Source organism: Rhinoraja longicauda, chromosome 24 (genome assembly GCF_053455715.1).
Source record: "Rhinoraja longicauda isolate Sanriku21f chromosome 24, sRhiLon1.1, whole genome shotgun sequence".
NCBI classification, from domain to species: Eukaryota; Metazoa; Chordata; class Chondrichthyes; order Rajiformes; family Arhynchobatidae; genus Rhinoraja; species Rhinoraja longicauda.
The window spans coordinates 25,903,592-25,930,925 of NC_135976.1; the positions used below are offsets into that span (position 1 = coordinate 25,903,592).

At 43.0% G+C, this 27,334-nt stretch overlaps 1 protein-coding gene across 3 annotated transcripts; it reads left to right on the forward strand.

Moving 5' to 3' along the window:
* Positions 1-25,794, forward strand: LOC144605500 (uncharacterized). 3 transcript variants are annotated; one of them, XM_078420845.1, is made up of 4 exons: positions 1-213; positions 17,623-18,211; positions 22,326-22,493; positions 23,627-25,794. In XM_078420845.1, exons 2-4 carry the CDS (start codon positions 17,683-17,685, stop codon positions 23,839-23,841), a joined length of 912 nt encoding a protein of 303 aa, XP_078276971.1. In that variant the 5' UTR covers positions 1-213; positions 17,623-17,682; the 3' UTR covers positions 23,842-25,794. The 3 variants fall into 3 exon arrangements, with proteins under 3 accessions (XP_078276971.1, XP_078276973.1, XP_078276972.1); XM_078420847.1 differs by lacking the exon at positions 1-213 and adding an exon at positions 10,303-10,431; XM_078420846.1 differs by lacking the exon at positions 1-213 and adding an exon at positions 10,351-11,117.
* The last annotated feature ends 1,540 nt before the right edge of the window (positions 25,795-27,334 follow it).

Here is a 27,334-nt window from a genome sequence, read left to right on the forward strand (position 1 = left end):
TCTCTCTCTCTCTCTCATTCAGCCTCAGGGGAATGAGAACAATGAAAAACCCCGGAAATGACAGCAAGGCAGCACTCGTTATTTTCCAGTAGGTAGAGAGGGTGCCAGTTAATCTATAGGTGCATCAACGTTGAGAGACTTTAACACCTCGCTAAAGTCATCAAAACTAGACCGCAGAGGATTGTTTGAAACTTTACTCACGTTGCAATTAAGGTAAGTTCCATGCGGAATCTGTTTTCTCTTCCAATTCATAGGCAGTATTTTGACCAAGATGATTATAATAAGCAGCGACTGCCTGTCTGTCCTTCACTGGAGTGCCCACAAAGGCCAGACTCTTTCAGAACTAGATAAGAATAAGTGGCTTTCAAAATTAGAAGTTCAGTGGCTTGGGAAGTTCAACCATTTGAAGCTTTTTTCTGGCTCATTCAATACAGTTGCTAGATTTGGGGGAGGGGATTGGCAAATGTTTCAAAGGGTGTGTTAATCAGGCTTATTGAAAGCTTCAAAGGCGAGTTGATCGAGTGGAAGTGTTTGTAGTTTCTAAGGTTTCCCATCCATGTTGCTGGAATAATATTAGGTCTTGGTCTCACACTGAACGCTTGTCACAGTTCCTTTCAGTATTCAGTGTCACTACTCAGTTAATAATTTACAGGGAAACAGATCACAGGAAGTCGACTTTAGACTACAGATAGACCTATCATTAAATGGAAAGTTAATACAGTGAGAAATAATTGTGTGTGTGAAAGCTGTTCTAGTGGTTTGAAGTCTGGAAATGTAACCGTTCCCATACAACTTTAGTTGAACCTTTCTCTTTGGATTGTGTGCGTGGCACAGCTGATAAAGCCGCTGCCTCACAACACCAGAGACTGACTTATAGACAATAGACAATAGACAATAGGTGCAGGAGTAGGCCATTCAGCCCTTCCAGCCAGCACCGCCATTCAATGCGATCATACCCCCTCACTCCGCTATCCTTAAGAGCTCTATCCAGCTCTCTCTTGAAAGCATCCAACGAACTGGCCTCCACTGCCTTCTGAGGCAGAGAATTCCACAAATTCACCACTCTCTGACTGAAAAAGTTCTTCCTCATCTCCGTTCTAAATGGCCTACCCCTTATTCTTAAACTGTGGCCCCTTGTTCTGGACTCCCCCAACATTGGGAACATGTTTCCTGCCTCTAATGTGTCCAATCCCCTAATTATCTTATATGTTTCAATAAGATCCCCCCTCATCCTTCTAAATTCCAGTGTATACAAGCCTAATTGCTCCAGCCTTTCAACATACGACAGTCCCGCCATTCCGGGAATTAACCTAGTGAACCTACGCTGCACGCCCTCAATAGCCCTTCGACCCTGACCTCGGGTGCTGTCCTTGTAGAGTTTGCATATTTTCCCTTTGACAATGTGGACTCCCTCCAGGTGCTCCAGTTTCCTCTCACATGCAACAAACGTGGGGTTTGGAAGGTTAATTAGCTGTTTGTACCTACACATTAAGGACAATTTCAATGGTCTTTATTTGTCACATGTACCGAGGTACAGTGAAATTCATTTTTGCATACAGTTCAGTACAAGTATCACTGTACATAAGTACTTAGATACATCTTAGATAAGCATTTCAGATACAGTACAAGTGTATTGTAGTAATACACAGAAACAGTACACAGAGTTGCCTGTTGTTGGCACAATTTTCAAGTCATTTGTGTTGTAAGTACAGAGTTCTTGACCTGACCTTGAAGGTCCGTTGTCCTGGTGGCACTGCAGGATCGGCCTGGCCAAGAGTGGCTGTTGGTGTCCTCCACTGCTCCGAGCCGCTGTAAGTCATGTCCAGTCCACATGCTTGGCCTCTTGGAGCGGCACCTGGTCCAGCCGAGGCCCAGGGTGTTGCAGGGCCTCCAGTGAATATGAGAGCAAGTCAATGGGAATGTGAGGGAAATTTAATAAAAGCTCATGTAGGGTTGGTGTAAATGGGTGTTTGAAGGACGGGACTGGACCCAGTGGGCCAAAGAGCCAGTTTGCACATTCTATCTCTCTGTGTTGTAAGCACATTGCACTTGAACCAGTGAACTATAGATCAATTTACAACCATGTAATGAGTGCAGTTAAATATCCAGTCATTAGTACATTTTTGTTTGAAGATTTTAAGCTCATTACACAGTGTAATCTTTAGACAGTCTGCTTATACCCAGTTTGACTGATGGTCACACAGCAGCCTTGTGCTGACATCTTGGTTTTGAGTACGTGTATGGCAAGCGGTGTTCTTGGGAGCAGGTTGGACTCGTTCACTTGCACACACCCAGAGCAAGTAACAACATGATCAAAACCTGTGAGCTACTGTGATTCCAATGGGCGGTAATACTCTCAAAATATTTTAAGCCCATTGATTTTCTATTCATTTGGGCAAGGCAGTGGATTAACTTTCCACATTGTGAAAAGGTCATTGTACTTTCTGCAGGCTACAATACGGATGTGTTTTGTTGTGAGGACCTGTTAATGGTTTCACTGCCAAAACCTCTGCCAACTGCTTGAAAATTTTGCTTCTGTACAAGATGTTACATACTTGGATGCTTAAAAAGAAATGAAAAAATAATAACTGAATCAGAGTTATCACTTCAGCTAATAAGCTCATGAAAGATGGCGGTGTGTTTGCTTTGCTGCTGGTTAGATTTGATTCTAAAAATAATGTAGGTAAATATTGCAAGTCCAAATGTAGCAAAATAGCTGCTGTCGTTTCATAGAAGAGTGTTAATTACTCATTTAGTATAAAACTAGCCCAAACCACTCCTGCAATGGTGCAACACCCTCTCCTCCCCCCCCTCCCTTTTGCCTCTCCCCCTCCTCCCCTCCCCCCATCTCCCTTCCTCCTCCCCCTCCTTCCTTCCCCCTCCCCTTCCCCCTCCCCTTCCCCCTCCTCCTTCCCCCTCCTCCTTCCCCCTCCTCCTTCCCCCTCCTCCTTCCCCCTCCTCCTTCCCCCTCCTCCTTCCCCCTCCTCCTTCCCCCTCCTCCTTCCCCCTCCTCCTTCCCCCCATCCCTTCCCCCTCCCCCTTCCCCTTCTTTCCCCTCCCCCTCTTCCCCAACCCCCACTCCACCCCCCTCAACCCCCCTTCACCTCCCCAACCCCCACTCCACCCCCCTCAACCCCCCTTCACCTCCCCAACCCCCACTCCACCCCCCTCAACCCCCCTTCTCCTCCCCAACCCCCACTTCAACCCCCCTTCTCCTCCCCCCCCCTCCTCCCTCGGAGATAGATTTAAACTTTAAAATGTGAATAACTTAAAAAATATAATACCGATTTCAACGAAACTTCTTCCATTACCACCAAAGTGATGACGGTGAGTAAGGTGAGCCTAAAATCGTCGCGCTATCATGTACCGTTTTGGCTATAGTTCAGGAACAAACAAACAAGAGTTTTAGTATATAGATACTAGATCAGAAATAGCTGGTTTCCTCATTTATCATAAACATTGTGGGTAACTACCCACCTACATCTCCGCTCCCCCTCCCCCTTCTTTTCCCATCTCTCTCCCATGTGCATCCCTTTTCCTCACTATCCTGCCCACTTTTCCCAGTCACTTTCCACCTATATCCCTTCCTCTGACTCCACAATTTACTCCTTATCTTTACTTCTCTCTTTATCAGCCTTTTGTCGTCTTTTCATCTCTGGCATTGGTCCACCTGCTGGTTAAAAAACCTCCACCTGCTGCCAGGTCTTGTCCCACCCTCAACTCTTCTCCCCCCTGCACTACAATTAATCTGAAGGGTCCCAACACAAAATATCCATGTCTTCCAGAGATGCTACCTAACCCGCTGAGTTACTCTAGCACTTTGTCTTTTTTTCCCCTCATTTATTCCTCCACATGCTGAATACACGCTATGAATTCCTCTTCTATTATTGCTGATTTGGTTTGCCATTCTATATCTACTTCAGAGCTCCCCCTTCATTATTCCATCACCCTTGTTCCAGATCTTTCTTCTCTGCTGCCTTTACTGTATTATGAGGGCTCGCTCTGCCCAATATCTCTTCTAAAAGTTAATTATTCAGGAATATTTAATTCCCAACCTTGGTGTCTGCAACTATGTCTCAGCAGATCATATACATTTATATTCATTTGTGCCATTAATTCACGTTGCTATGATTTCTCCATGTATTCAGTTGAAGAGCCTAAATTTATTATCTGTGCCATTTCTCCCAGCTTATACTCTTATTGGAGGTATACTTGTATATTTGTATGCTGCTCCTTCCTGATGAACACAGGTTATCTTTACCGATTTTGCGACCTTTCTACATCACACCAATGATCAGTTAACGGCATAAATTGGAGCAGAAGGCACCATATTTAATGGCCAGCTGAATGCTCGTCACAGAATCATGCAGCATGGAAACGGACTCTTCCACCCAACTCGTCCATGACTATGAAGCTGCCCTACCTAAGCTCGTCCCCAATTGCCCACATTTCAGATCCTTGCTTGACAATGCAGATACTGGTTTACGCTGAAGATGACACAAAATGCTGGAGTAACTCTCAGTCTAAAGAAGGGTCTTGACCCAAAACGTCACCTATTCCTATTCTCCAGAGATGCTGCCTGACCCTACTGAGTTACTCCAGTATTTTTTGTATCTTCTAGATACAGAAGCTTGGCTCACCCCTACCAACGTTATGATCTCTCACTGTGACTTTGAGCAATGTTGATGCAAAGTTCTGGAGTCATCCAGCATGGAAACGGGTCCTTTGGCCCAACTTGTCCGTGCTGACCAAGATGCCCCCATCTATATTTGTCCCACCTGATAATGTTTAGTCTATTTCACTCTAAACCTTTCATGTTTCAATGTATCTGTCCATGTGTCTGCTGTTATAGTACCTGCGTCAACTACCTCCTCTGGCAGTTCGTTCCATATACCCACCGCCCAGCTGAATGTGGCTGTATTAAGTTAAACTTTTTTTTACTGAAGGATCATTTATCCGAATAGAGATGGGGGTTGGGCACACTCTGTGGGGCGGGAGGCAAGAATGCAGACTGGCTCCACCTTAACACTATGAATCTCTGTCACCACACCCCCAACCTCTCCATCCCTCCTCCCATACCTCCTGCATATACAACACGTCTTATTCCATTGATCCCACAAATTTGGGTTTTAGTAACCTCTAGTGACAAAGATTAATGTAATCCACTAATCCTGCTCACATCTTGCTGATGCAAAAAACAATTTTGTACTGTCCTCTTGCTCATCAGCTGGTTCTAATTGCAACTGGCTCCTAATTAATGCAAAATAAATATTCACTGGAATTATGAACCCAAATTTTAATGCAACCCAAATATCCGAAGAAGGGTGTACGAAGGAAATGCTGATGCTGGTTTAAACCGAAGATAGACACAAAAAGCTGGAGTAACTCAGCGGGACGGGCAGCATCTCTGGAAAGAAGCTCCAGGCTTGACCCAAAATGTCACCCATTCCTTCTCTCCAGAGATGCTGCCTGTCCTGCTGAGTCCAGCATTTTGTGTCTATCTTCCAAATATCCTTGTGTTTTGAGATTTTCAAGGTAGCTTTCACAATTATCTCTGCATGGTAATGGTTAAAAGTTCTGTCTGGGTGAACTGTTATGGTTTTAAATACAGTGCACATTGTAAGACACCAGTCATTGAAAATAAAACATGTACAAAACAAATGTGATAACATAAAAGACAGCAGTGACGACTTTCACATGCACTCTACTTTGAAACAGAACATGGACACACATATAGAAAAAAATCAGGGAATCATTCCAACTTCAGTTCCATGGCAACAGTTGTTTAGCAACTGGGATTTAGGCCAACAAAGTAGTTAAGGTGTTAATTATTAATTCAGAGGATCCACATAAAGTTAAACATGGAATCCTGCATACAGAGGACACGACATCCGTTAAATATTTGGTCACTTCTATGGGAGACAATATCACTACAATAATTAACACACAATTCAACATCATGTGTGCGAAAGCAAGTCCTACAATATTCAGAAAAAAAGAACTTCCGATGTTGGTTTGTAACAAGGTTATATGCAAAGTGCTGCAGTAACTCTGGCAGCAGCTCTGGAGAAAACTGATGGGTGACATTTCGGGTCGGGACCCTACTTCAGACTGAAGGTTGGAGGGGAGGGGAGGGGAGGGGAGGGGTGGTGGGACAAGTGGAGGGAATAAAAGACCAGGACAAATCGGGGCTGGCAGCAAATTGCCTCGGGCAGGGTGGTTCCTTGGTAGGCCAATTGTTAGCCGGGGAAAGTATGATCTCAAGAATGGTACATTATTGCGAACTGTGTCATTGGTTAAATGACTAGGGTGGAGGAAGTGGGGGAGGGAGGCTTGCAACCCAGCAATTTGAATGTACAATTCTCTAATTTTAAGTAACTTTAACACTGCCCCCTGTCTTTCAGTCTGAAGAAGTGTTCTGATGGGTGGCATGATGGCACAGTGGTGGAGTTGTTGCCTTACAGCGCCAGAGACCTGGGTTCAATCCTGCCTACGGGTGCTGTCTGTACGGAGTTTGTGACCTGCGTTGGTTTTTCCCGGGTGCTCTGGTTTCCTCCCACTCTCCAAAGATGTACAGATTTGTAGGTTAATTAGCTTGGTGACATTGTAAATTGTCCCTAGTGCGTGTAGGATAGTGTTGGTGTGTGGGGATTGCAGGGGTGAGGGTGAGAAGCAGCAGTTTGTTGGTGTTTTTTTCTCGAGGCAGGAACCTGAGTGATAGATAGATGGTTGATGCAGGTGGTTTGAATGGAAGACAGTGGTTGGGATCGGAAGCGGGTCAGGCAGCAAACCAGTTGCTGGGGCGAAGGAATGCAAACTGGAGCAGGGCCAAGCCACAGGGAGAGTCTTTGTGACTTATGAAGAGGACCTATCCAAGCATAGGACGTCATCTGCTGCAGCACATCAATAAGATTATAGAGGATATCTGGCATGTACTGGAAGGCATCTTTCTGCAGGAGTGGGTCATGCTGCCCGTGGATCCAAGAGAAAGGTGGACTCTGGGAATATATCATGAGTGCATGGTTTTCCTTTGTGAATGACTTGTCATTGGCATGAAGTTGTTCAGTGCACCCAATTAGAGGGCTGTGTGATCGTGTGTGGGGCAACAATCCATGTTGTTCACCACTTTAATTTTTCAACTGAAAGGAAGACCATGGGGGTGTGGTGGGCACTGGACCCCACTTGGAGACCCCACTTGACCCCCCCCCCCCTCCTGAGGTGGGCAATAACACTGACAAGCAGAAAGCTAACAAGCTAGGATGTCCTTTCATGGCAATAGTCCAACTTGTGTGGAAGATTACCTGAAGGTCTAAAGAAAAATATCCTGTGACAGAGTTCGGTAGATTGCTGCAAGCTAATCATGCAGTAATTGTACAAGCGAATGCAACTACTGAATTCTCTCAGCAGCTTGGGTTTCCCCAGTCTTTGTACCAGGCAGATGGGGTGGGAAGCTCTCTGGTGTGACATTAACTATCAACAATTAGCAGTGCCATTTCCTTTTTCTGTTTTGCTGGCAGTAATAACCTTCGGTGAATCCCATCCCCAGAATCATGTATTCAGACACACATTCTTATATCCTTCACTTTTAAATCTGTTGGCTACAATAAAGGCCATTTCTAATTTTCTATTCTGGAATTTCACTTTGACTTTTATAAAGGGCCTTCATCATTGGTGCTGTGGCATCATCAGTCCAGTGGCCCAGGTTGATCCTGACTTTGGATTCTGTCTGTGCATCTTTGATATTCTGTTACTCCAGGTGCTCGGGTTTCATAAATTCATAAGTTGTAGAAGCAGAATTTGGCCATTCAGCCCATCAAGTCCAGTCTGCCATTCAATCTTGGTTGATCTATCCCTCTCAACCCCATTCTCCTGCCATCTCACCATAACTCCTGACACCCGTACTAATCGAACATCCCACAGATGTGCTGATAGCTTCATTGGCTACTACAAGCTATCACCTCGTGGTGGATTACCAGCAGAATCAAAGAGGAGTTGATGGATATCCATGAGGGCCAGAATAGTTGCAGGGGTTGGAGGTCTTCTTCAAGTGCCGAACGCCAGTCTTGGGTAAAGGTCACACACAGGAGCGAGCGTTTGGGAGGCCGGTGGGATGGAGTACTCGGCTGCTGTGGGAATGTAGCGATCTTCTGCCAGGTGCGAACTCTGTGGCAATATCTGAGGGGTTGAGTTAAACACCCAGGTTAAACTACACATTATACTTGTTGGCCTGTGTCTTTATATAAACATGTCTCAAGGCAGCCACATCTCCAACTTGTGAACTACTCGGGCTGTGAACAGTGCTCAGGAAGGAAGCCCTGTCGTAAGTGGGGGAAGGACCAGTAGAGAGCAATAAGGAGACTGGGAATGGACTGAAGGGGTTGCTCCCCTGGGAGCTACTAAAGGTCAAACATCCTCCTCCTGTGTGCTCCAAGGGCAAGATCTGATTGACAAAGAAGCGGGCTTGCTGCTGAAAATGAAAGGAAGTGAATTTTCCAGCAAAGAATGAAATCATCCTAAATGAGAGTCCGTTCCCCAGTCATCGTGCCTGCTCTCTGGAGCTTGCTGAACCCAAGTAACCCACCAACAAGCACACATTCCATACATCATGGTTTGCTCAATTGTTCGGTCAGATTTGTTTGGTTTTAATGGGGTACAGTTTCGTGTAGAGGTTGAGGACGACATGCAAGTAAAATTTAGAAAGGCATAAAATCACTGAAGGCAAGTGACGACCAAAATCTCATCTTTTAGAAAGCCTCAGAGGCTTGTCGACCATCTTGAGTACCGCAAAGTTCAAAGGATAATTTCCCAGCTGAATCAAAGAACAGTTACACAGCACAGAAAGAGGCCCATCAGCCCAACATGCCCAGTTCAGCTCACTAACCAGAGCAACTCTCCAGTTCCAATCCCCTCCCCTCCCCTCCCCTCCCCTCACACGTGCTATCTTTATAAGTTTGCAAAGTTTTCTTCACCATATCTCTACCCAATTCCGGCTTGAAGACCCCAAAGGGATCTGCCTCGACCACATTGTGATAAGTGGTTTTGTGGTTTTGGTTTTGGTTTATGATTGTCTGCTGCATTGAGATCCAATGAAAACTTTGTGGGCTATCCAGGCAGACCATGCCATCCACCAGTACAGGTAGTGCAGAAGAGAAACCGAGTGTGGAATACAGCGTTCCAGCCACAGAGAAAATGCAGATTAAAACTAAGTGCAAGGGCCACAATGAGATAGGTTGGAAGATCGGGATTTCATCCTTAGCATAGGAGAGGTCCGTTCAAGTCTGATCACAGCAAGAAGCTGTTCTTGAATCGGGTGGTATGTGTTTTCAAGCTTCTGGCTCTTCTGTCTGACAAGAAAGGGGAGAAGAGGGAATGATCGGGGTGTGTGTGGACCTTAAGTATGTTGGCTGTTATCCTGTGGCAGCATTAAAATGTGTTTCCTCGCGTTACTCTTCATCCTTGCTTTATAACTGCGACCTTTCCATCCGCGTTACCCCAACACATCCTGCCTGCCATTGTCACTTTTCACTCCCTCAGCCATTCCATGCAACAAGTCTCAGTCGCTCTCATCTCTCCTTGCAACTGTAGTCACCCATCCTAGCAACCATTCCACAAACCTTTCATGAACCCTCTCTAATGCCTTTACATCCTCCTTATAATGCGGCGGCCATTACTTCAACTGAGGCCGGACCAGTCGGTAAAGGTGAAGGAAAACTTTGTATAGGAAGGAATAGCAGATGAAATGTGTAGGAAGGAACTGCAGATTAAATGTCTATGAAGGAATTCCAGATGCTGGTTTAAACAATATGCTGGAGTAATTCAGCGGGTCAGGCAGCATCTCTGGAGCAAAGTCTGAAGAAGGGTCTCGACCCCAATGTCACCTGTTCTTTTTCTGCAGAGATGCTGCCCGACCCGCTGAGTTACTCCAGCTTTTTGTGTCTTGTCTTTAAGGAAAGCCTTCCTGCACTCACGTTCTGTGGCTCTTGGGCCAAGTTCAGACCTGTATGTGGGTGCGCCATCTCAAACGCAGGAACAGTTCCAAAGTCAGGGCTCCAGAAGTAAAGCTTCACTCCTGCTGATTCCTGCCGCTGGAGTTAACGACTAAAGAAGGGTCACCGCCCAAAACGTCACCTGTTCCTTTTTTCCCCCAGAGATGCTGCCTGACCTGCTGAGTTACTCCAGCTTTTTTTGTGTGTGTCCGTCGTCGGCTTTAAACTTGCATCTGCAGTTCCTCCTTACACACGCTGTAGTTAACGTGTCTGTTTAACAGCCTGCGGTCTGGCCCCTGGGTTGAACTCACTGGGGAGAGACTCCTCCCTCTGCTTTGCTTGTCCCAACCCAGATGATCCGAGGAGGGGAGAACACTTCCAACAACTTGTCCCGCGGGAGGTGAAACTGACCGCGGCAGCTCCGAGATTTCCAAGCCGAGTGAAGGTAAACTTGCTTTGGACAGCCGCCGCCTGAGTTACTCCAGCACTTACTCGGTGTTTCGGTGAGAGGCAGCGCCTGTGGCCGCAAAAGAATGAAGCGTGTTTGGGAAGTAAAATGGAGGATTTAAAACCAAGTTTAATGCAAAAAGAAACCAAGAGAGAACTGGAAAGTACTAGAGTTGGCGTGAAGTTCGCTCTGCGGATCGGACAATGAATATCTCGACACTGCCCACTGAAGGAGAAGCCGGCAGATTACCCAACTGCGTCCAACTCAATCTCCAGAAGGACCTGGACAGGAAAGGTCGCCCCTGTCTATCCATGACCATTCTCTCCACAGACGCTGCTCGACCCCCTGTCCCTCCAACACTCTGACTGTGTGTTTTGCTCAACAATCCAGCCTTGTGTCTGTTATTCGACTCCGGTTGCTGAGATGTAGTGGCATCTTGTGCTGCTGTCTCCACGACTCCCACTCCCATCCACCCGGGTAGAGAGAGGTTGGAAAGCCCATGCAAGTGGCGAGCATCTCGCCCCGACTCCACGACTGGGTGTAGCGAGGGGCTCGGTCACGGGATAGTAATCGGCTGCCAGCCCAGCTCCTATTTGGAAGTGGCTGCCCAGCCCATGTTGAACGTCATCTTATTTTAGGGAAGATTATTTTTTCCTCTCCTTCCTCAACAAAAATAAGACAAGGTGAGCTCTCCCAAAGTTTAGGTAGACATTCGAAGGGTGAAGCAATTTATTAATGCTGCACTGTCGACATAAGCATAATAATAAGACAGAATAATAATTATTTTTAGAGATACAGCAATGAAACAGGCCCTTCAGTCCACCGAGTCCACGCTGATCTCCAGTCCACACTAGTTTTGCCACTACACATTAGGGGCAATTTGCAGAAGCCAATTAACATACAGACCCACACGTCTTTGGGATGTGGGAAGGAAAATGGAGCACCCAGAGGAAACCCACACGGTCACAGGGAGAACATGCAAACTCCACCCAGACAGCACCTGAGATCAGGATTAAACCTGGGTTTAATCAGTCAGCAGCCCTCCCAGCTGCGCTGAACTTGCTGAATGTTTAGGAAGTGCAGGCCAGGACTCACGACAGAATCAAGGCCAAAACACCTGGTACATCATCTAACCCCATGAAAGTTACCAAACTAATAACCTCTGCTCTCTCAGCCGCTTCCCAAGGCAGCATGAGGTGTAGATGGAATCGATGAGGGGAGGCTGGTTTGTGCGATGGACTGGGCTACATCCACTACTCTGCAATTTCTTGTGGTCTTGGGCAGAGCTGTTGCCAAACCAAGCTGTGATGCACCCCGATAGGATGTTTTCTATGATGCATCTGTAGCAGTTGATAAGAGTCATTGGAGATATGCTAAACTTCCTCGATCTTCTGAGGGAAGTAGGAATGCTGGTGCTTGGCTGACCCGTTTGATAAACTCGCTTAATTTACCACTTTGTGAAAAACAAGAATTGAGTTACTTTTGTTGCTAAAAATGTGGTTGGAGATTTACAAGGCAATGATCTGCCATGAGAATTCTGGCATTGCTCTCCAGAGTACAACAGAGTAGATAGAGCTCTTAAGGACAGCGGAGTCAGGGGGTATGGGGAGAAGGCAGGAACGGGGTACTGATTGAGAATGATCACCCATGATCACATTGAATGGCGGTGTTGGCTCGAAGGGCCGAATGGTCTCCTCCTGCACCTATTGTCTGTTGTCTGGAGCATCAGCCCAGGGTGGTGCATGACTACACAGAAAATTCAGTTAATATTTTATATCAACAGGAATTGCAGGGAACACTCAGTAGGTCTGGCATCATCTGTGGAAGGCGAACAGAGTTAACTTTTCAGTTCAGGGACTCTTTCTCAGAACATGTAAAGAGAGATTGAAAAGTGATTTTAAGGTGCAGAGAAGATGAGAGGAATGAACAAGTTAATGAAAAATCTGTGATGGGATGGGACCAGGCAATGGGGCTGTTGCAGAGTGATTACACTTCTTTAGACGCAAGGATCTGCAAGTGATGGTTTACAACAACAAAAAAAACAGTGCTGGAGTAACAGTGGGTTAGGAAGCATCTCTGGAGAACATGGATAGGCGGCATTATGGACCGGAACCCTTCTTCAAATTGATCATAGTAGGGGGGAGAAAGCTGTAAGAGAGGTTGGGGTGGGACAAAGCCATGTGAGTAATAGGTGGATACAGGGGTGTGTGTGTGTGGGGGGGGGGGGGGAGGGATTGCCAGATGGGTGGATAGCCAGAGATGGGAAGAAATGCAAAGGTTGTGAGAAAAGGAGAGAAGAGGCAAGAAATGTGAAGCCAGATAAAGGGATATGGGCAGAAGGGGAAGGGAGGCAGGATAGTGGGAGAATTGGATGTGCATCCAGGTGGGGGACTGGAAAGAGAAGGGAAAAATAAAAGGGGAGTTGAATGTTGTTGGTTAGTTTCTTAAAATTGGAGAATGCAATGTTCATACTGTTGGGTAGTAAACTACCCACGCACAATATGAGGTCCTCTTCTTTATTTTTGTTGTTTGTTGCCCAGTAGTGAGGATTGTTTTTTTTTTGGATTTTAAGGATTTGTATTGTGATAAATATGGACAGATATTACACCTAGGAATTAATTATTTGCATCAATTCTCATACTCTGTCATCTATTGGTCGGACCAGCAACAATGTCTCGGGACATTATGTTAATGGAGAGAAACACTGAGCAAAAGTCACAGATGGACGACTTACAGGCTCAACATATACTTTCCTAAACAACGGGCAAATGAAATACAGGCTCTTGCATTTTGTTACAAAAGCCAAAATGTCTGAGCGTGTGAGGGTTTGATTGATGTTGTTGGTGCGGTTTTGAAAGATATATTCATATTAAGGTTGTTGATTAGTTTAGGCAATTTCCTCTTCTTCCAAACAACAGTTGAAAAACGTTCTTTCTGTCAACCTAGCAATGAGAATTGCTTTGCTCATCAACAAAATGAACAAGAAGGGAAATTGCTTATTTGTGGAAATGGAACTGTGAGTGAAATTGTCTCAAAGCTTATCAAGATAACAGCCAATTTGCATTGGAACTGATTGAAGCATAGACTTGGATAACCCGGTTCAAACTCCTCACTGACCCAATAACTGTCTCCTTCAGTTTTCTGTAGGGCCTTTGCAAATACAGTATAGTACTTTGTCTTAAAATTGTACCACCTCCCGCAAATCAATAATTTATATATTATTGGACAGGAAAACAAACCAGAAATCTCACTGGTGTGATATTGAGCAAAATAAATTTGGGAGCCGTTTGACTATTACATGACTTATTTTTTAATGCTCTTTCACATGAGTTGGATGTTGAAAATTTGGTAAACAAAGAATTTCAGTGAACTAGGAAAATGGATATTGTTTGGTACAAAAATCATGCATGTAGAATTAACGAGAAAATAACAATCATGCAATTAAATGAACTGCTAAAACCACCACGTTAATCTACAACTTGGAAGAAATAGTAAATAATTTAAGTTAATTAACTTCAAAGTTATGAATTAGGCTATAAAGTTAAAAGTTGAATAATGGCATTGTGAAAGTGGGAAGGTGAGATTGTAAAAAAGGTGGTTCAATTAGGGTAATCAATCAATGATAGGCATATCTAAAAAGAGAATAGAGAAGATTTCTCAGAACATGGTTAGCAGCTGGACCACTCTGTCCACGATGCCAAGACTTTGTGGAATTTCCAGGTGTTCACTGCAGGATGTGGCTGGGACGTCAAGCTCAAGATCGGGATTTCGGAACCTGGAGCAGCTTTAATCAATCCAAAGCATTAGCAAAGCCGAGAGTTTCCTGGGTCCACTGCTCACTGAGGTGATCAACTCATAACCAGAGGGACTTGTGGACAGTGAGTGGTTGATCATCTCGAAGGACAGGAAGAGATGGAAAGTCCTGAGCGACCGTGCGGAGATACTCCAGAGGACTGCAGTCTGGGACTCTGAGATGAAGGTCTGCATGGGTCGTGGGGAGGTGGAATGGGCAGAAGTGCAGTGGTCAGAGTTGATTCCATAAATAGGGAGATGGACAGGCATTGCTATAATGAATTCCATGTGGTGCAGTGTCCCTGCTGCCAGGGTAAAATACATCACACACAGAGTGCAGAACATTTTGTAGAGGAGTTTAGAGTGAGCCATTGGACATGATTCATGTCAACCAATGAAATAGAAAAGTGAGTACTGATGTCTTATTCAGACTTTAGGGAGCCAGGAGGGATGTTCAAAAAGTAAACCTATTAACGTAGCAATCTTTGGATTACTGCCAAGTGTTACCGATAGCATAAAGCAGAGGATATGGCAAAATAATGTGTGGCTAAAGAAGTGGCATTGCATGGAGAGTTTCTGATTCTTGGAATTGGGGGTGGTTTTGAGACCGAAGAGAGGCAGTGTAATGGCAGTTTTTATACCATCTGAAACTTCGATAGCCATTACTACTCGGGGATGAAATGTAGTTATAGCTTACGCACACGTCGCACCCTGATATGACAAAACAAATCTTCAAACGTCCTTTCTTAATTAATTGGTTTTGTTAAAGTAGCACAAATCAACGAGTAATTCATCACTTTCCGTACTTTATCAACTGTTTCTTCTTCAAACAATATCTTAGAAATCTTGCAGTTATTACCGCGTGGTTCTTACAAATATAGCTGATGCAAGCGTATGGTACGAGCGCGTGTGTTAAAGAACTGTATGCTCACCATCCTCCGAGTCTAAACTGACCCACAGCCTCTGTCGACATGCTAGCCTCCTCCCTTCCAGACACTCCCCATTACGTATTAAGTCACACCCATAAGCAGGCAAAAAAGACATAAACCAGAAATATTAAAACAGAGCCATAACACAATGACAATAACTGAATTAAGCATAAATGGCTTCTACAGGCCGTTTGCATCTCAACAGGACTAAGACCAATGTCCTAACTAGGTGATGCACTAGAATAGTTGGTAAATGTTTAAACCAAATTAGGAGTGGACAAAATGCAGTGAATAAGATTGGAGAGCTTTTAGCCCAAGTAGATTTTGTGTGAATATGATGTGGAGACAATAATTAAAGAAACAGGACAAAGTCCACTTGATCAGTGTGGTTGTTACCCAAAAGAAAGCAGACACTATTGGTTATTCTATCGGCCTTCAAATAAAGAGAAATGAAGTGCGTCGTTAAAGAAATTGCAAGAACTGTGGAATGGTGATAATGGAGGGATACCAATCACAATGATGATTGGGATAATGTTAGAATAAAGGAACAAAACATGGACAAAATTCTGAAATGTGTTGAGGAGAATTTCCTTGATCAGTTGGTTTACAGCCTAATGATGAAGTCATTACTGGGTCTAGTTTCTGGGGAATAGAATGGGGATGGGTGGTAGACCTGCAATAGAATAATGGAAAACCTTTAAAGAGTTGCTGTGGGTAGAGAGTGGGTGCATTCCCTAAGTTCATAAGTGATAGGAGTAGATTTAGGCCCATTGGCCCATCAAGCCTATTTAGCCATTCAATCATGACTGATCTATCTCTTCCTCCTAACCCCATTCTCCTGCCTTCTCCCCATAATCTCCTTTGACACCTGTACTAATCAAGAATCTATCTATCTCTGCCTTAAAAAATATTCATTGACCTGGCCTCCACAGCCTTCTGTGGCAAAGAATTCCACAGATTCACCAACCTCTGACTAAAGAAATTTCTCCTCGTCTCCTTCCTAAAAGAACATCCTTTAATTCTGAGGCTATGACCTCTAGTCCTAGACTTTCCCACTAGTGGAAACTTCCTCTCCACATCCACTCTATCCAAGCCTTTCATTATTCTGTATGTTTAAATGAGGTCCCCCTTCATTTTTCTAAACTCCAGCGAATAAAGGCCCAGTGTCGACAAACTGTCATCATTGGCAACGAGTGGAAGGAACAAAATGGCAATGGAAGCAGGAAATAAGCAGAAACAAAAATGATGAATGTAAGATGCATGTCATTGATAAAAACAGACCAGATGTAAGAAAGTAAGATGGAAGATAGGAAAAAAGTAAGATGGGCAAAGAGGAAATATGAGAATGGAATGATAGTTTATATAAAAGGGAATCCAAAAAACCTTCTGAAGGATAATGTATAAATTGAGATAGGCTAGAATTTGTAATGAATAATTTCTGTCAATCTTTACCAAGGCAGCAGAGTTTTCCAATATTGCATTGTCAGTGAGGAAGTGAAGAAAATGGTTGAGGAGAAACTTGATAAGGATGAAGTGCTAGACGGGATGATTCTGCTAACAGTCACCTTGTTGAGATGTGATGCATCCTTTGCTGTGGAAGGATGGAGATGAAGAATGCAGAAGATCTTGCCACAATCGATCATGTGGTATTTTGTCATGATTGATTGTCCATTTACACACTCTCAACTATTTTGCAGTTATCCAATCATTCTGTTGCTTCATCAAAGAACATGATTAAGTTCACCAAAATTGATTTGCCTTCAATAAATCTGTACTGAATTTAATTTACCCACCGTATTTTTACAAACAATTCTTCCCTGGATTTCAATTTCTGAAAGTTTACTTGTTGTGATTAGATAGACACAAAACGCTGGAGTAACTCAGAGGGACAGGCAGCATTTCTGGAGAGAAGGAATAATATCTTGGGGCTCGAAGGGCCGAATGGCCTACTCCTGCACCTATTTTCTATGTTTCTATGACCCTTCTTCGGACTCTGTATTACCTGTTATTATTGTTGGATTTTGGGTGAACTGTAGTTGGTATCTTTTTCAAACATTAGTTACATTTAGCAATCCTTCAATCTCAGCCCACACTTCCACATCACTAATAGTTGGGTAGATGGAGGCCAGGGGTTCTATAATTTTCATCCTGTTCATTCTGAAACCAGACTGCTTCATATCAACGCCATGAGTTTCTTTTACTTTTAACCAACATGTCAACTCCCTCCTCTTTGTAATTTTTCCCCTAACTAATAATACCAGGATCCAGCAACCTGCATTTTAGTAAAGACATTTACAAAGTGGATACAGGAACATCAGCCCTCTGTCGGCATCGGGGCGTCTTCCCTTGTTGCCTCCATCCTCTCCTCGATTTATCTTTTTAATATTTATATATGTGTGGGGGAAAAAAGCATGAGTTTCATTTTGCAGTCATGTGTAAGTCATTATCAATTCTTTGTATTTTACAGGAATAAACAAAAAAAGTTGCAAATTGCCATCCAACGTGCATAAAAAGCAGTGAAAAGAACATGCAGCCCAGAAACAGGCCAGTTGTATTTTACATTCTGTTCATTCTATGCAATGTCCTCTTGGGCACCAATGTAAATGCACCAGGCAAAATGGTCTCTGCCATTGCTAATTCCAATGGCAAAGTCAGCAATTCGTCTGAAGTTGCTAAAGCAGCTACTATCAATAATACTTCCCTTGAAAAAGGATCCACGCAAAACACAACAAGTAACATCACGACTACTGTAGCCCCTGGGAGTACAGTTGCCATGTCAACCTCTGGGCCTAATGGTTCTCGGGTTTCTGTGACACCAATGGGTTCAGTTCAAACAACAATGCTGTCCAATGTTTCAAGCCACAGCACACCTGAGTTATCAACAACTCCAACGCTTAGTTCAACAGCTACAGACGGCAACGTTACAACAACATCAACGCCTGTACCGAGGCCCACACAGTCTGAATCCATGGTAACGAGCAGGGAGTTGAGCACTACTGATGTCACACAGCCTACCACAGACTCATTGTATTCAGTCATAACCACCTCAGCGTCAGGTAAGGTCTCACCTCTGACAGAAGCAAAATAAAATCAAAGTATTCAAAAGGCCAATTTGTCTCATTTCAGCACTTTTGATTATTTTGTTAAAAGCATGCATCCATTTAAGATAAACTGTGTAAGGGCATCCCTAATCTAATACATGGAAAAAGGTAATTCAAGCATTTTATATCATCTCTGATCTCTCTTGTGGTTTGCTTTATCAAACATATTTGAAGTTGGTGCCATATCTGGCAGTAATTGATTTTACAGCTAAGGTTAATAACTGAATAAGTCACATAGCCTAAATTTAACAGATTAGATCGTCCATTAGGCCTTCCACTCCTTTATCCCGACAGACAGTGGGGATATGTTATTCAGAAGGTAGACACAAAATGCTGGAGTAACTCAGCGGGGCAGGCAGCATCTCTGGAGTGAAGGAATGGGTGATGTTTCGGGTCGAGACCCTTCTTCAGACTGATCTTCAGAAGTACAATTTCAGAAAAAATAGTTGTGCGTTTGTTTTTGACAATTTGTCACCCCACCACTGATGACTGAGCAGCCCATTATCAAATGCCTTGGTTACATTTATTACTCGGGAGACATCCTAAGAGTAACTTTTTTGGCAGTGGTACTGTGAGTAGAAATGATTGGGGGACAGGAAGTCTGGTTGTGCAGGTCTTGCCTTTGACTAATTTTAGTATTGGACTGTTCCAACATCAATATCAAGGTGCTATGAAGGATGTGATCCTGATCTAAGCCAATTTTTGCTGATTGGGCAGTGAATCAAAGTAATGCCTGGGTCTTGCTCTAAGCAGCTGAAACAGGGTGACTGATCTAGATACAGTAATAGGAAGAAGGCAGATCTTTACTGATTTTCTTTCTTTCCCTCTCTCTTTTGCTCTCTTTCTTTCCCTCTCTCTTTCTTACCCTCTTTCTCTTTCTTTTCCCAGCCCCAATCTTTTCCTCTCACCCTCATATTTTCGCTCTTCCCCATCTCATTTTTTCACTCATTTGCTTTGTTGCAATCCCGCAGAACTCGTCTTATATCATATCATATCATATATATACAGCCGGAAACAGGCCTTTTCGGCCCTCCAAGTCCGTGCCGCCCAGTGATCCCCGTACATTAACACTATCCTACACCCACTAGGGACAATTTTTTACATCTACCCAGCCAATTAACCTACATACCTGTACGTCTTTGGAGTGTGGGAGGAAACCGAAGATCTCGGAGAAAACCCACGCAGGTCACGGGGAGAACGTACAAACTCCTTACAGTGCAGCACCCGTAGTCAGGATCGAACCTGAGTCTCCGGCGCTGCATTCGCTGTAAAGCAGCAACTCTACCGCTGCGCTACCGTGCCGTCTTGAGGTAGGTTGTAATATGCATATTTCCCTATAAATTCTACTGAAGAAGGGTCTCGACCCGAAACGTCGCCCATTCCTTCTCTCCTGCGATGCTGCCTGACCTGCTGAGTTACTCCAACATTTTGTGAATAAATACGCTAGTAAATGAAAGTTGTTTTGCCATGATTAAATCCTGATAACAACCATATCTGGAAACATTGACTCAGCACTTCCTGTCATTTGCTTGCCTTGTGATACAAATGACATTTTCACGCCAGGAACACAAGAAGAAGTATTATCCACTTAAACTCCCCATGCAGTGTAAATTTGGAGCTCTGCAGGAAATGCGTTGCAGTGGGGACAATTATATTTTAAAAACAGTGGAACAGTAGCTGGTCACTCTGGCTACCAGGATCGGACTCTTGCAGCATTTGCAAAGGTAATAAAATTCTGGTCAAAGTCTCCCCTGCATTATGAATACTCTCCCACATCACCCCAATTTGCAGCTGTCATCAGTGTGCACCTTTGTCAACCTTCGATTTTCCCCTCACCCAATCTCGCAGACATTCAATAATGTTGTTAATGCACACACACACTCATGCACCAAAACCTGGGGGCAATATCACTCATCTCTCTCCACATCGCACTCCTCCCTTCAAAACAAGTTATTTTGGTGTCACAAATGTTAGCAACATGGGGGCACAGCTGGTAGAGTTGCTGCCTCACAGTGCCAGAGACCTGGGTTTGATCCTGACCTCGGGAGCAGTCTGTGTGGCGTCTGCACATTTTCCTGAGACCGCATGGGTTCCCTGTGGGGCTCCAGTTTCCTCCGATGTCCTAAAGATGTGTGGGTTTGCAGATCAATTGGCCTCTAACAGCTACTAGTGTATAGGGAGTGGATAAGAAAATGGATTAACATAGCACTAGTCTGAACAGGTGCATAGTCTCGGTGAGCCAAAGGGCATGTTTCCATTATGTAAACTTAAACTAAACTAAACCCATTCTTTCGCAATAGGAATCATGCTAATTGTCATAACTTTCTAAGAATAAAGACTATTAATTCTCTGATCCCCTGCAACCTGCAATCCAGGCCATTCGCTCTTCGACCTCCCAGGGTGACAAGTTTCACCCAGTCTCCCATGAGCAGAGCTCTGGTCCTCAGGCAAAACTTAATGTTGAGGCAGGGAGGTAAATAAAAGAGTTAATGACCCTTGGGTACTGGAATATTTTAGCCTTTTGTTTCAATCGTGAACTCTGAAATATGATGTTTTCCACTTCCATTGCCTATTTCAATCGCAAAAGATTCATTCATCAGTGAATTTGCTGCTGAGTCATAGCGTAGAGAAGGATAGGACATACAATTTATTTTCACGAGAGAGAAGTAAGTGTTATCATGATGGACCTTAGGCGCACAGAGTATTATTTGGCTCTCTTCTGTGGCAGGCAGGATTTGCAGCAAGTGTGTCTGTAGTATTGAAGGTGGAAAGAGTGAGTCTGTTTCAGACTTTTTGCAGTAATGGGAAATGGTTAATTACCTTTTAAAGTGTTAATTTTCTTACCTGTTAACTTATAGGCTTAATCACTATTCAATAGTGTGGGTGCTTCTTTGTCCTGCATATTGAATATCAGAGTCATGCCTGTCATTCTCATAGGGTTATATAGTATGGAAATGGTTTCTCCTGCTCAGCGTCCATGCCAACCAAGGTGTCATCCTGAGCAAGCCTCACTTGCATGCATTTGACCCATACCCCTCAAAGCCTTTTCTATTCATTAACCTGTCCAAATCTTTCTCCTCTCACTTTAAACCTTTGCTTCCTAGCTGTGACCATCACTCTATCTATGCCCCTCATTATATTGAAACATCCACCAGGTTGCCTCCGCAACCTCTTCCATTCCAGGGAAAACAGTCAGAGTCAATCCAGGCTCTACTTGTAATTCAAATCCTAGGCAAAATCCTTGATTCACTTCTGCACCCTCTCTCCTTAACCACATCCTTCCTATAGTATGGTGACCAGAACAGCACACTATATTCCAGGTGTGGTCTCACCAGCATCTTGCGCTATGACATGATGAGCTGACTCTTGTACTCAGTGCCTTGTCTGATGAAAAAACAAATGCCATATGCTGCCTTCACCATCTTGTCACCGAGGTAGACAGGGTGACGTGATTGCAGTCACAAGAGTTCCTAAGATTCCTGTACCCATAAACTTCACCGTTCACTCGTACAATTCTTCAATCTGACCACATTTTGCAGGATGCGCTGTAAAGAGGTTGAGGATCAGGATTGAAGGGCTGATGCAGCAGAACTCAAAGTTCTGTGAGTGAGAGAGACCTCCATGTGAGTAAGACAAACAAGATGTTGCAGATGCTGGAATCTGAAGCACAACCAAGCTGCCAGAGGATCTCGGCAGGCCAGGAGGCTGAGGGATAGTTGATGTTTCAGGTTAAGACCCTGTATCAGGACTGAGAGTGAAAAGGGGAGATGGCCAGTATGAAGAGGTGAGGGGAACACATGAGGTTGGAGCTGGCAGGTGATGGATGGATCCAGATGAGGAGGGGTTGACGTGCAGGTGGAGCCATGTGGAACCAATAACAGAGGCTGAAAGATGATGAGAGAAGCCACCAAAGGGCTGCAGATTATGGAATCTGATAAGAAAAGGTGATGCGTGGATACTTTGCCAAAGCAATTCGCGATTTAATACATGTAGTGCATTGGTAATGGAAAGAAATTGCTGGATTTGCATGAAGAGAAAAATAATAAAATGGTAATTGTATTTTTTCCAGGTTCAGTTTTGCCTCTGAAAAAGGAAGAAATAATTCTGACCATCTGTTTGAGCACTGTTCTTGGCGTGGTCATTCTAACTATTGTTATGTATAATGTCAACAAGTGCAAACAAAGGAGGGCACAATATTTGCACCATCCTCTATATGCCGACTCGCACGAAGAGCCAGGTGTGTACATTAACTGATTCGTCTAATTACGCAAATTAGAAGTAGATACGTTCAGTTTTGGTTATAGTACTCAGCAGAAAATGGCAGAAAATGGCGGAAACACTCAGCAGCTTGAGCACCATCTGTGGAAAGCAAAACAGGTTACATTCCAGGCCCAAAGTCCTTTGTCAGAACCTGCCATACCTGCTGAGTGTACAGGTATTTTGTTTTTATTTGAGATTTCCAGATCTGATTTTATTTATTTTTGAAAATTTAAATGGTTTGGGTCAGGTTCGTGTAAAGTCAGGTTTATTATTTGTTATAATTCAGCCCTTTACCCCAAAACTATGTAATGTTCTAATAAAGCAGCAGTTACTGTCAGTTCACCAAAACATGGCATCTTTATTTGACATGTTTGGTTACCCATTGCCCAGAATTCTCCAGCAGGAACTGGTGAGTAATCTTCAGGACTTTGCTGCAAACAAGCAGAAGGAATGAATTGAATTGAATACTTTATTGTCACATGTGACAAGTCAGTGAAATTCTTTGCTTGTATACATACCCAAGGTATGCAATAATCGTTACATAAAGGGTGCTGACAAAGTTACAAAGTATCCCGTGCCTGGTCCACCCTTGATGCCCCAGAACTTGCCAATAATGGCTCAGAACAAGTACAGTTCAGCTTAGTCTTGGAAAAAACGGAGTCCTTTTGTCTATTTAAGAATCCAGATTACACATTTGCAGATCCTGAAGCACCAGCTGCCAGCCGCCAAACCTCGAAATTAAAGATTATTCTCCAAACAAGGCAATAAACTACACTAAAGAAAAAAATGCACTTTTATTTTAAAGGCCTGTTTTGAATAGTTCCATTTTGTAAATAATAAAAATCAAGTGGGCAAAGAACTTTGGACTCTTAAGTTTGGAGAACACATGATAAATTTGTATTACCAGAGTTGGTAACAAAGGGTCACGGATCGCCTTAAAGGGGCAGAGGCTGATTATTGGCATCAGTGGCCGATTATTGGCATCAGTGGCCATTCTCTTGACCCTTTTTGAGGAAGTTACTATTAATGTTGATTTCAGAAAGTTAAAGCAGGTATTTCTTGAATATAACACAGCTCCTGATGTGTCAATGTTCATTTTCGCTTGTCTAGGTTTTCCAAATGACACTTTGGTAATATCAGGAGGTCTTTATGATGAATCACGTGTTTATAATCCCAACATGACGGTTGAAGAAGATGATGAGCTTCACGTTGAATATCCTGCACTTACTTCCAAGTATAGCCAATTCAAACTGGAATTTTTACCAGAGGAAAGAGAGGTCACAAATCAAGGATCTTCATTTGCCACATTTCAACCGGAAACATAATCTCATAATAACTTGTGTGCTAACTCTACTGTTTGCTTATTCTATACTTTACCAATTTCACCAATGAAATAAATGAACCAAAGGTGTCTTTTTATGCTTTGTGTCCTTAATGATAACTTCCAAACTCTTCATCCAGCTCTCTCAACCCAAATTCCTGAATATTTACATGTGTTACATGACAATGAAATAACAACAGTGAAAATCATTTTTAAACAACAAAATGGAAACAAATATGACTGAGAAACACGCATTCAGTTGGAAAAGTGGAAACTCTCTAGAAATTCTTTCTGAAAAGGCGAAAGAACTTTCTTCCTCACGCTGTGCTATTAACCTAGTTAAATAAATCTTTCGGAGGAAATTATTTTGCTTTTTTTTGCTGAAGTCTTCTGTGTGCTCTGTCTAACAAATGTATATTGCAAAAAGTGCACACTAGAGAGAATGCCATGTACGTGCCTGTGTTGTAAATAATATAGTCTTGCATTCAGAAATATTCGTTTTTGATATGTATGTAACAACATTAAGTTATAATTCTTGCAATTTAGTTGCCTTGGGAATGATTTTGCAATCCTTGACTTCCCTGGATTTTAAAAGGTAAAATGACAGTCTCAACTTTCTCTGCAAATTTCATAATGTTTAATAATTATTAATTTCAAAACATTTGTAGGGAATTTCAATCACTATATCTCAAACCTATTTGCACCTTCAATAATCTTTACTGGAAATGTTGATTTACCTGAAAACAAGTCTAATCACTGAGGTTCTTTCAGCCATGCACTTGTGCATTTGTCCTAAAGCAGTCAGAATGAGAAATAACCCCTTGGGAACATGAAACACATTTGGCAATATGTTCCCTGCACTAGCCAAAGTTTATCTCTAATGGCTTTGGGGCATGGCAGAGGGGCTTACATTGGAAACATAGGCCATTCGCACATGGTCTATTGCCATAATGGTGATTAATATGTCTTTTGAAGAATAATTTGCTTGAAAACTAAGCAGATCCACATTATGAGTCTAAGTGCTCAAGTGTAGACTTTACGTTGACATTAACAATATTAATCATGACAGATATCATTGGTGCAAGGTAATGAGGTTATTATATGAATGCTATTAAAGGAATGCCATAATTTGTAATTATATATTTCGACACAATGTTTAAATATGTCTGGGATCTGAAATCCTATTGCAATCAATTTTAGAGTTGAATAGTTTTATTTTTATAAATAACTTTATACCCGGACATGTTAGTAGGTTTCTCCTAAATGTTTGCTAAAGATAACATTTTCACCTAATCTTAAGTCACCTTTTGATATTAGTAATTTTCTACGATTTATCTTGAGCAATTGATATGTTTATCCTAATGTACTAAAATATCACCTAACATTGCTCTGCAATAAACTTTTGCAAGCATCTCTGGGTGTTGCCTATACTTGTATTGTTACATTTAATGAAGGGCATATCACTGTTTAAAAGATGTTGGTTGCAGATTTCATCTGCAGAGTTTCTGTTTGTGTGCCAAACTGCTTCTAGTTTGGCATATGATGCACATTTTTTACGTTAATCAAGTCTGGTCCCATAATGGAAAGAGTATTAGATTTAGATGAGAATATATAAGGTATGATTAGTAAGTTGGCCGATGACACGAAAGTGGGTGCTTTCATAGGTATTACAAAAATTACAGCTGGATCTTGATCAAGTGGGCTGAGAAATGGCAAATAGAATTTAATGCAGGTAAGTGTAAGGTTTTGTATTTTGGGAAGTCAAACCAGGCCAAACTGTGCGGTGAAGAAGGCTTTTGGTACAATGGCCTTCATCAGAGTACAGAAGTTGGGATGGTATATTACAGCTATACAAGATGTTGGTGAGGCTGCATTTGGAGTATTGTGTTCAATTTTAGTTACTCTGCTATAGGGGGGGTGTACAGTGCATTCAGAAAGCATTCAGACCCCTTCACTTTTTCCACATTTTGCTGTTACAGCCTTATTTTAAAATGGATTAAATTCTTTTTTTTTATCATCAATCTACACACAATAACCCATAATTAAAAAAGCAAAAACGGGTGTTTAGAATTTTTTGCAAAGTAATTAAAAAGAAATAACTGAAATATCACATTTACATAAGTATTCAGGCCCTTTGCTATGACACTCAAAATTGAGCTTATGTTCATCCTGTTTCCATTGATTATCCTTGAGATGTTTCTACAACTTGATTGCAGTCCACCAGTGGTAAATTCAATTGATTGGACATGATTTGGAAAGGCACACACCTCTCTATATAAGGTCCCACAGTTGACAGTGCATGTCAAAGCAAAAACCAATTCATGAAGACAAAGAAATTGTCCGTAGACCTCCGAGACAGGATTGTGTCGAGACACAGATCTAGGGAAGGGTATAAAACTATTTCTGGAGCATTGCAGGTCCAGAAGAGCACAGTGGCCTCAGTCATTCTTAAATGGAAGAACTTTGGAACCATCAGGACTCTTCATAGAGCTGGCCACTCGGCCAAACTGAGCAATCGGGGGAGAAGGGCCTTGGTCAGGGAGGTGACCAAGAACCTGATGCTCACTCTGACAGAGCTCCAGAGGTCCTCTGAGAAGATGGGAGAACTTTCCAGAAGGACAACTATATCTGCAACACTCCACCAATCAGGACTTTATGGTAGAGTGGCCAGACGGAAGCCACTCCTCAGTAAAAGGCACATGACAGCCCACTTAGAGTTTGCCAAAAGGCACCTAAAGGACTCACAGACCATGAGAAACAAGATTCTCTGGTCTGATGAACTCTTTGGCCTGAATGCCAAATGGCACCAGGAACTGGGAGACTAGTCAGGATTGAGGGAAAGATGAACAGAGCAAGGATAGAGATCCTTGATGAAAACCTGCTCCAGGGCATTCTGGACCTCAGACTGGGGCAGAGGTTAACCTTCCAACAGGGCAATAACTCTAAGCATACAGCCAAGACAACACAGGGGTGGCTTTGTGACAAGTCTGTGAATGTCCTTGAGTTGGCCAGCCAGAGCCTGGACTTGAAACTGATCAAACATCTCTGGAGTGACCTCAAAATAGCTGTGCATCGATGCTCCCCATCCAACCTGACAGAGCTTGAGAGGATCTGCAGAGAAGAATGGGGGAAATTACCCAAATACAGGTGTGCCAAGCTTGTAGCATCATACCCAAGAAGACTTGAGGCTGTAATTGCTGCCAAAGGTGCCTCAACAATGTACTGAGTAAAAGGTCTGAATACTAATGTAGATGTGATATTTCAGTTATTTCTTTTTAATTACTTGGCAAAAATTTCTAAACACCTGTTTTTGCTTTTTTTATTGTGGGGTATTGTGTGTAGATTGATGATAAAAAAAATGAATGGAGTCAATTTTAAAATAAGGCTGTAATGTAGCAAAATGTGGAAAAAGTGAAGGGGTCTGAATACTTTCTGAATGCACTGTAGTTAAACTGCAAAGAGTATAGGGAAGAATAACAAGGGTGTTGCCAGGACTA

Excerpts from the sequence above, each read along its gene's own strand:
- LOC144605500 (XM_078420845.1), top strand. The coding sequence starts at position 17,683 with ATGCAGCCCAGAAACAGGCCAGTTGTATTTTACATTCTGTTCATTCTA. Across the intron at positions 18,212-22,325 it reads CATAACCACCTCAGCGTCAG|GTTCAGTTTTGCCTCTGAAA; the intron begins GTAAGGTCTCAC and ends TATTTTTTCCAG. Across the intron at positions 22,494-23,626 it reads CGACTCGCACGAAGAGCCAG|GTTTTCCAAATGACACTTTG; the intron begins GTGTGTACATTA and ends TCGCTTGTCTAG.